At 44.8% G+C, this 9649-nt stretch overlaps 2 protein-coding genes across 3 annotated transcripts; one reads left to right on the top strand and one right to left on the bottom strand.

The window, feature by feature from the left end:
- The first annotated feature begins 221 nt into the window (after positions 1 to 221).
- rps5 (ribosomal protein S5) lies at positions 222 to 2908 on the top strand. The gene is made up of 6 exons (XM_080515504.1): positions 222 to 262; positions 1224 to 1327; positions 1565 to 1774; positions 2160 to 2288; positions 2622 to 2720; positions 2795 to 2908. Coding segments are annotated over exons 1-6 (612 nt in total). The 5' UTR covers positions 222 to 261; the 3' UTR covers positions 2864 to 2908.
- Positions 2909 to 3808: 900 nt separating this feature from the next.
- ddah2 (DDAH family member 2, ADMA-independent) lies at positions 3809 to 9273 on the bottom strand. Of its 2 annotated transcripts, none has more exons than XM_080515578.1 (6): positions 8822 to 9273; positions 6816 to 7359; positions 6538 to 6726; positions 5834 to 5953; positions 4858 to 5001; positions 3809 to 4390 (listed from the first exon to the last, which is right to left on the bottom strand). In XM_080515578.1, the coding sequence occupies exons 2-6, from the start codon at positions 7113 to 7115 to the stop codon at positions 4271 to 4273; spliced, it is 873 nt and encodes a 290-aa protein (XP_080371704.1). In that variant the 5' UTR covers positions 7116 to 7359; positions 8822 to 9273; the 3' UTR covers positions 3809 to 4270. The 2 variants fall into 2 exon arrangements, with proteins under 2 accessions (XP_080371704.1, XP_080371705.1); XM_080515579.1 differs by lacking the exon at positions 8822 to 9273 and adding an exon at positions 8489 to 8564.
- Between the last annotated feature and the right edge of the window lie 376 nt (positions 9274 to 9649).

The following is a 9649-nucleotide window of genomic DNA, read 5'->3' on the forward strand; positions in this document are numbered from 1 at the left end:
AAACGCAAATATGAAACATATTAGAGAAAGTGCACATTTATGTACTTCATTACAAATTAGCCTTGAGCCACACATATAGTATACACATTTTATCTATCTATCTATCTATCTGAACTGGCCTGGGCCTTCCATTCCTTGCACTACATTTCCCATCATGCCTCGGTCCCCGGAAGTCCCCAGCGGAAAACCGGATATCTGCACGCGCCGCCCCGTAAGGTCCTTTTCCGTCTCAGAGCAGAGAGGTTCAGAGCGGCCGACACAAGTGAGTCAAAAAAATACATTTTCCAGCTTTAATTCGCCACCAAAACAACCGCTCCCGAATGTTTCGAAGCGTTACGAATCCCAATTTAACGATGAGTTGAAGGAGTAAAGCTCGGTTTTGTCTGAAAGTGTTTTTATTCCCTCTGAATTTGGCCGAAGGAGCACAACAGCGCTGCGTTAGCATCCGGCTAACCGTTTAGCACGTGTGGACGCTGCGTGCTACGAGCCGCAGGACTTCATGTGACATTAACTGGACTGATACCGGACACGAGTAGCAACAGTGTTATTTCAAGCATAACCTAGCCCCATTATATCAAATCACAATGCGTTGCAGCCGTCTTTTAGCGGGTGTTGGAGTCCGGTATCTGTAACGTGACGCAGGCTGTAGCCGCGGCCTTGCTGCCACAGGGAATCATAACTTCTCTCCTCAAATTAAGGCGATTTATATTTACTGTATTGTTCTCTCCGACGTTTACTTTTTGCATATCCACTGTGTGACTAGTTTTAACTTAATGGACTATGAGGTACAGTTTCGTGTCAGTAATTACAATTGCATCCGTAAGAAAAAACGCTTGCTGCACAAAAATAGTGCTATAGTCAGTTTAATTTCTTTAAAGGTTTTATCTTTTAGTAGTGTCACGTGTTTTTTTTTAATGAAAAGGAAGGTTTTTTTTTAAGATGGGACTTTAAATTAATGATACACACATAGTATAACTGTATACAGACCTGTCTGTCATTCTTCCATATTGAGATCTGCTTATACATTTGAGCAAATGTGATGATCTATTTGTATACCTTATTGGGATTACATCAAATCAGGTTATAATTTTAAAAAAGTTTGACACTTTAAAATTATTGTATGAGATGTGTATAACTGCCTGTTCACTCGTGAATGTGTCGCCAATTAATTGAACCAGTCTCAAGTCCGCTTTAATGTGAGTGATGCCATCTTGTTTCCTCAGTGACTGACTGGGAGACTGCCCCAGCCGTGGCTGAGACCCCAGAGATCAAGCTCTTTGGAAAATGGAGCACTGATGATGTCCAGATCAATGACATCTCCCTGCAGGTAGGCTGCGCGAGAGCAGAGCTGCTATTAATGAAACGAGGCTAGAGTCACGCCCTGATATGACCCGTTGTCTCGGTGTGCTAGAGTGCTCGTAGAGGAAAAGATCTCTGCTTATTCATTGGCTGCAGTCTCACGTGACCCAGTCGATCACCAGCTCAGATACAAGCACTTCCCGCCTCTGTGACCGTCCTCCCGCCGTAGGATGCGTCTGTTTAATGTCCCCGCTCTGTGTTGCAGGATTACGTTGCCGTGAAAGAGAAGTACGCCAAGTACCTGCCACACTCTGGAGGACGTTATGCCGCCAAGCGATTCCGCAAGGCTCAGTGTCCCATCGTGGAGCGTCTGACCAACTCCATGATGATGCACGGCCGCAACAACGGCAAGAAGCTGATGACCGTGCGCATCGTCAAGCACGCCTTCGAGATCATCCACCTGCTGACCGGAGAGGTACAACGTCTTTAACGCTTCTCCAGTCTGACACTAATGATGCAAGGACTTGTTTCGTTACGGCCATCTTGACATTATTTATCCCCATGTTTTAAAAAAAGGTTATTCTCAGTATAAAAGCAATTGAGTCAAACAACCCGGACTCACAATTTGCTGAACAGTAAAGATATTGGTGATCTGCTTTGTGCTCCAAGATACTCAAGTATAAGAGTTGGTGGAAGGTATGATGTGGGACAATAAAGCATTATTTTGGTGTTTAGACATTATTTTCTGTGCTATTCAGATACTTAAAATGATATTAAATCACATGCACAGTTCGAATTGAATTTGGATTTGATGTGCCTTGATAGAACATTAAAAATGTCATGTTCTTTCTTGTTCCCAGAATCCCCTGCAGGTCCTGGTCAACGCCATCATCAACAGCGGACCCCGTGAGGACTCCACCCGTATCGGTCGTGCCGGTACCGTGAGGAGGCAGGCGGTGGACGTGTCGCCCCTCCGCAGAGTCAACCAGGTAACGTTTAGGCTGGGATTAGGATTATCTGGTGTTTTTGGGGGGGTTTTCAGGGAAAGTTACAGAATCGATGGGTTTCATTATGCATCCATTCTGAATTCAGCTCGACTTGTCATTTCCTGCGTGAAGCGAGGCTAGAGTCACGCCCTGATATGACCCGTTGTCTCGGTGTGCTAGAGTGCTCGCAGAGTAAATGTCTTTGCTTATTCATTGGCTGCAGTCTGTCGTGGCCCAGCCAATCACCAACTCAGACACATCACTCGTCTCTGCATGAAAGTGGAATCGTCCTGTCACCTTCACCTCCTTGACGTTTTGTGTGTTCTCGTCTCGCAGGCCATCTGGCTGCTGTGCACAGGAGCAAGAGAAGCTGCTTTCAGGAACATCAAGACCATCGCCGAGTGTCTGGCTGATGAGCTGATCAACGCAGCCAAGGTGCTACTCAGATACTATACAGCCTCCAAATGTCTTTGTGGTGCAGCTGTAGTAAACTTTGGCTTCTCTTTCAGGGTTCATCTAACTCTTACGCCATCAAGAAGAAGGACGAGTTGGAGAGAGTCGCCAAGTCCAACCGTTAAAATGTTCAATTTCTAACAAAAATAAACCTGAAGAAATGTCTGGAATCTTGAGTGCTTTACTGTGTTTTTACACATTTTAGATTCTTTATTCTTTCAAAGGTGATTTGTCAAGTTCTAACAAGAAGTTGTAGATTTCACAATCAGGCCTTTCAAAGACATGGAATAAATTACTTTGTTTTCATTCTGCAGTAAAAGATCCCAGCAAATATTTGAGGGCAGTTTGACTGCATTGACAAATGATGTAGTTATATATTGACGAGATATAAAGTGGAACCAAACATTGGCTTGCAGCCTTAGGCCCTGTTACACAAAGTTTCAAGTGGCAATGCCTAATTCGTTTTTTTTTTTTAAGTTTACGATGTAGCAGCATACATACAGTGATGTAGTTGGTATGCCAGGCCACGGGAGGACGCTATTACTTAATTTTGTAATGCAACTAGACAGACTTGTGCAGAGAACAATAAGCTATAATGGAGAACAGACCAGTTTGTATGGATGACACATCAGATGCTATCGGGGTGAGTCTCAACTCAAACTACTGATCTGGACGGTAGAACCAAAATAATAGAACTACGGGGCCGCCATGTTTGTTTACAACTGGATGAGAAGGAGGGGGGGGGGGGGGGGAGGTGCGCATGCGCAGTAACGGGCTCCATTGCCACCGGCAGTCACTGCAGGAGGGAATCCCGAATGTGAAAGAATCTTTCCACCTTGGGAGCCAGGATAAAAACTTTGTGGATACAGTGCAGCACAATGGTGTGTAAACGGACCCCCAAAAAGTGAAGAAAGTTCGCGAATACACTCGTATTTGTTCTCGTGAAGACAGTGCTTTAACCTCTGGACTTGAATTCATCAATGGACAATATTTTCATCAAATAGTGGTTTTCTAAACTATTGAATAAAAAGGTAGGATTTTAAACTAATAAAGCACAAACTCTGTTACTGTCCAATGTGTATTTCAGTTTAATCTACAGGAGCTACTAATTTATATCTTGAAAGCTAATACAAAAGTCTTCTCTATATTTAGCAGCTCGATGGCCTGAAACATGGAAACAAAACAAATACAATACTGTCTTGGTGTTAAGTGGACACTGAAGTGGATTTACGAGGACGTCTGCAGGTTGTTGATGTAAATACATTTACAGTTCTTGGGGGGGGGGGTCATTTCTATTTTGAGCCACTTTTCAAGGCTCATGTTGCATTAATGGAATAAAGTAGAGCAGGTACAAATGAAAGATGCGTAGCTGGAGGCTTAAAACCTGACAGTCATCATTTATAACATTAAGCTTAAGTGGTCTGTAGAAACTGGAAAACAGTGTGAAACTATTGAATTTAGTGGTTTCCTGTATAGTGTAGCGATCGGCGGGGCGAGGCGGGTGGATCCGGGTCACCACGTTGGGGGGGGGTTCAGAAGTAGGAGTGCTTCCTGTTGATGAGGAGGCAGAGCGAGGACAGAGACGCTCCCAGCTTGGAGGCCTCGCTGCAGGCCGTGGGCAGCAGGGTGTAGTCCTGCAGCTTCTGGAAGGCCTGCAGAGGAGGAGACAAACATCCAGACGTGTTCTCATCACTGGATACACCAGGAGGAAAAACTGCTTCAACAGGCTGGAAATCAGCCTCAGATGAATCACAGAAACAATCCTGAAGTGGACACGTGGGTTTTTTCCCCTCCTCTCTCTCTCTTTTTATTTGGAAAAACTATTTCAAACTCGTAGCGGAGTGTATTAAAACACCACAACGTGCATCATTAGTTATTATACCACCTCTTTATCCACATGAGGCTCAGGGCAGGGGAATACTTTCGACATTTACACTCAAATGAACACATTCAGCTTTATATCCAAATTAAAGTCTCCAACCAAACAGGCATGTGTTTGGACGGAGGCGACAGCGTTAAACACTACACCACTGTCCTGCCTTACTGAACCATGTTGCACACTGTTATTCCCTTGTGCTGGTAATTAACTGAAGAAATTGAGGATAAATAAACCACTCACAGGGACGCTGTCGGGACACTCCTCGGCCGGCCGGTGCAGCAGGAAGTCCCGTTTGGACGGACCTCTGACGTAGACGCAGTTTGCGGCCGACTCCTCGGGGACGGTGAGGACTTCGTAATGATGGTCGGTCAGCTGCTCCATCATCTAGAAAGAGAGAGAGAGACGCAGAGCATTACGCAGAGGAGCCATTAATGAGCAGTTAAAAGATTTGTATTAGTACACAGAGGGAGAGATTAGATATTCATGGATGATAAACGAGGGCTGACATGCTGCAGCCCGACTGATGCACCATTTACTGTGATAAGGACATTTTTTATCACATTAAGTTATGTTGTTCTTTTGTGCTTGTGTAAATATTTGTGATGTTTTCTGGGTTTAAATCTTGCACAGAAGGTTGAAAATCTCTAATATTTATTTTCACTGGGCTGTTTGAAAGAACAAGATGCTCTCGTTTTCCTTTAACAAGATAGACAATCTGCACGTTTTCAAGATATAAGGTCAAACCAGAAGTAGGAAAAAGTAATGTAGTAAATGGGGCGAGCAGCTTTTAATGCTTTGATTTTAGTCTGTGGTAAATTATTATCTTCATAAATAACAATATAAATCTATTCCTGTTTGTTACATCCAGCTGGATGGAAAAAAAAGGTAAATTATGTAAAATAACTGACTAAAGTTTAGATTTTTGGTTTGTTTGTGCATTGACAGCAACACATAATACAAACAATAAGTCTGTGTTTACTTTCTGCACCAATCAAAAACTGCAGAAGTCTACAGATACATGCATCTGGACTCCAGCCAGGGATTTTCTCACTGTGAAACAAACCTGCTTAACCACAACACCACTGTACAGCTTCTACAAGTGGATTTCCCCCCCCCCCCCCCCCGAATTCATATATATGAGAACTATAACAGACTGAATTGATCTCTCAGCATTGATTTGAATAAACCCCCAGAGCTGCGGTGCAAACACACGTACCCGGAGCGTCTTCTTGGCCCCGTCGCTGCTGCCGATGATGATGGTGTCCGGACCTCCCATAGAGCAGACGTTCTTCAGTCGGGCTCCGCCGCACACGGGAACAGTGGACACGGCAAAGTCCTGCAAAGAACGACGAACTACTACCAAGGTTTTGATCAAAACGTCACTTAAGCTCCTTTGTTACATGAGACTCAGTATTTCTGGTTGGGGTGTGTGTGTGTGTGTGTGTGTGTGTGTGTGTGTGTGTGTGTGTGTGTGTGTGTGTGTGTGTGTGTGTGTGTGTGTGTGTGTGTGTGTGTGTGTGTGTGTGTGCGTGCGTGTGCGTGTGCGTGCGTGCATGTAATGCACTCAAGAGAAGTGTGGGAATCAATAGCAGTGGGCGTGGCTGCTTGGCAGCCCCCCATTATCAGCCTGAAGCAACGACCTCATTCGTCACCGTTTACGGACATGAAATCCCACAAATGCAACACGGCGAGCGACCACCTGCTCGCTGCGGCAGCTGGACTCTGTCTCTCAAATTCCAGCGGAGACGCTGCGATTACATTTGCTGCCTGGGATGAAAATGAAAGGCAACTTTCCTACGTGTTTTATCCATCACGATCAAATGCTTAAAATTAGACATAACGACATGTTGAACCATCGGGTGTTTACCTTCTCTCATGAGATGTAAAAACAACAACAAATAAATAAATCTCTCCTCTTACCCTGAAGGTGTCGGCCAGCACCTCGGCTCCTCTGTGGTTGGTGTGGGACGAGATCCCTACGAAGAACTCCCTCCCCGTGAAGAGGACGTCGCTGCCCTCCAGCGTGGCCCCCCCGGAGTCGCCGTCCTCGCCCCCCATCTCCACCACGGTGAGGCTGAGCTCCGACATCACCCTCCTCACGGCCTCCACCTGGGACACAAACATGCCGCCGGTTGGCGTCTTTTCATCTCGCCGTTACCGTTTGCCCGCCGCGGTTTGGGGGGGCGCGCCGGCGTTACCTCGCCGCGTCTCTGCTGCTTGAAGGGCCTGGTGATCAGGGCCGTGTCGCCCTGGATGACCGCCACGTCCTCTATCCTCCAGCTCTCCGGCAGCTCGGGGTCGGGGGGGATCTCGATGAGCTGCAGGCCCACCTTCTGCCTCAGGGCCCCCGTCAGGCAGCCGAACTGACGCTGCGCCTTGGCCAGCTCCACCGAGGCCTCGCCGTTCTCACGCCCGTCCCCCGCCGGCTTCCCGAAGGTCTCCGGGATGCCCCGCACCACGGCGTGGGTGAAGCGGCCATAAGGGCACATGTTCGCCATGTTGTCAGTTTGAACACAGGAGCTTTTATATATTTTTTTCTCTCTCAAAAATGTCAGCAAGTCTTCCCAGTCAGGGAGTAAATGAGACGGAACAAAGAGGCGGATGTTCGGCACGAAGTCCGACTGAAGCTAAAGATGTGACTCCAGGAGAATGAGGAGCATCGTCGTCACCGGTTCTCAACGTCGCCACAACTTCCACTCCTTCATCTGAGCATGTCAAGAGGTGGACGCTGACAATCCCAGCCTGGAACAGAAGACGATTTCAGATATTCAGTCAGGTCCATAGGTACTTAGACATTGACACCATTATAACAGATGCAACTGGCTGAAACTCATTTTCTCTGCAGAGTGACAGAGGAGCCATGAGGTGGGGGGGGTTCAGCCATGACAGGGGGGGGGGGGGGGGGGGGGGGGGGGGTACTCTTATCCTGTGCAGATTAAGCAGGAAAGATGACTGGTGGTTTCTAGTCCTGCGTAATACATCACAAATCTGTGATCAATTCTGTTTCGAATTTGAAAGAAAAGTGTGATTATTTGCTATTAATTTCTAGAAATCGTGTAGATAATTTACCATTTAATGAATCGAGTGGCAGCGCTTAATATTTCACATTTCAGAAGAGGTCAGGAGAGGAACAATAAAAGAAAAATCGCCATAAACATAACAAATCAACCGATTTGCTTCAGAAACTTAAGAGTGCAGACTCACATGTTGACATGGCAAAGAGAAAGAGCTCCATTATTTGGAAGAACAATCTTTAAACATAGATGTTAACATCTACTTAAATTATCACAATATTCAACATACATTACGCACATCACATGCTTACTCTATATTGATTGACATAAACGTCCATCATACTAGTCTGATTAATTTTGATCTCCTGAATACATACAAGATGTATTTAATTACACACTTCATCCACTGTCATTAAAGATGAATGTCAGCACTTTCATTGTGGAAACTACAGAAAATACTCAGAATAATCAGAACGATTTACCATCATTGTATTTATAAGACTTTGTAGGAGTTTGACTTGTGGGGGGGAAAACAAACGTGTCAAAGTTAAACCAACCAGCTGAAATAACATCCAGAGAGAGAACAATGATCCATTGTTCACGGTGGAGATTATAAGAAACATTGTTTGGGGAAAAAAAAAAATTGGGCAAATCCTCCTCATATCTGGGCAGAGGGTTAAGATGTAGGACAATCGCCTCTTTTATCATCTGTCCTGTAAGTCCCAGCAGTGGTCCTCCGCGAGGCTCCACACAGGATGTTCCCCAAAAAAATCTGCCTCATAACTTCAGCAACAAGTCCTGCTCTTTGATGTGCACTTCATTCGAGGTATAAAACAGCATAAAAAAATGATACTTACATAAGTTCCAGCTGCAGATTAAGCTGCACAAACGGTGCGTGTTTACTTAATTCGGGAGAGGGGGGGGGGGGGGGGGGTGTAAAAAATTCCTCCTCATCACACAATAGAATGGTTATTAGACGCGCTGTTTGTTATTATAACCGCGCGTATTTTCACGCAAACCTCCAGAACAAAACAGTCTGCTAACTGCAGAAGTGCACCGCCCAGCAGTTCAACGCTCTTCCCAAATACTTCAGATGATGTCCCACATCTTTCCAGTCGGAAAAACTATCCGCCAGCGCGCCTCCAAGCAGCGCAAACAGTAAATACATCCGTGCGTAAAGGTCTGGTTACCTGCTTCCAGCGTCCGGAACGCGCGTCTGGCCCCGTTTTTCTTCACTTTAATTTAATTTCCAAAGCAGCCCAGTTCCCGTTACTCTCTCGCAGCCTTTTTTCTTTTTTCTTTTTTTTTTCCTGGGGACTAACTACATGTTGAGGAGCTGGAGAGTGCGCACACGAGTGTTTCCAGTCGGGAGCTTCACAATAAGACGCAGCTGACCTGTGACTGCGCACAATTTGTGGACTCTGTGCCAGACAACGCACCCAGATGCACACGTTTACAGTCCTTGTGATTTTATTTAATCTTTTTTTAATCACATTTCTTATGGGGGTGCCAAAGTTTTTTTTTGCGGTTTATATTGGATATGACTGACTGTTTACTTTTACTACGATTTATTTGTTCATAATAGTTACTGAATCTGTTGTTATATAGTTTTTGGGTCATTTCTTTCATTTTCATTGTAGAAATTTAGGGGTTTTTTTGTGTTTTTTTTTTTGTTGTTGTTTTTTTTTAACAAAAAAGACGCTTTCTCTTTTTTTTCCTATTCATCTCGATTCCTGTGAAATGACAATAAAGTGCACGAAACCTTCAAAACATATAGTTTTTCATAATATGGGAACTTGTTGTTCAAAAGAATTGTCAACAATACATACTGGGGTTGTTTACTTTTGTGCGCCATCTGCGAAATCATTCCATAACTATTAAAATGCACAAATAAACTCATTGCAGCTCTTCAATGGTGTTTAAATCTACACAACGGTGGTGCACACAGACCAATTTTTCGCTGAAAACAAAACAGATACTCCAATTTAGGAGTTGTGTCGTGAAATTCAATACAAAAC

This window comes from Blennius ocellaris (genome assembly GCF_963422515.1).
Source record: "Blennius ocellaris genome assembly, chromosome: 20".
Taxonomy (NCBI): Eukaryota; Metazoa; Chordata; class Actinopteri; order Blenniiformes; family Blenniidae; genus Blennius; species Blennius ocellaris.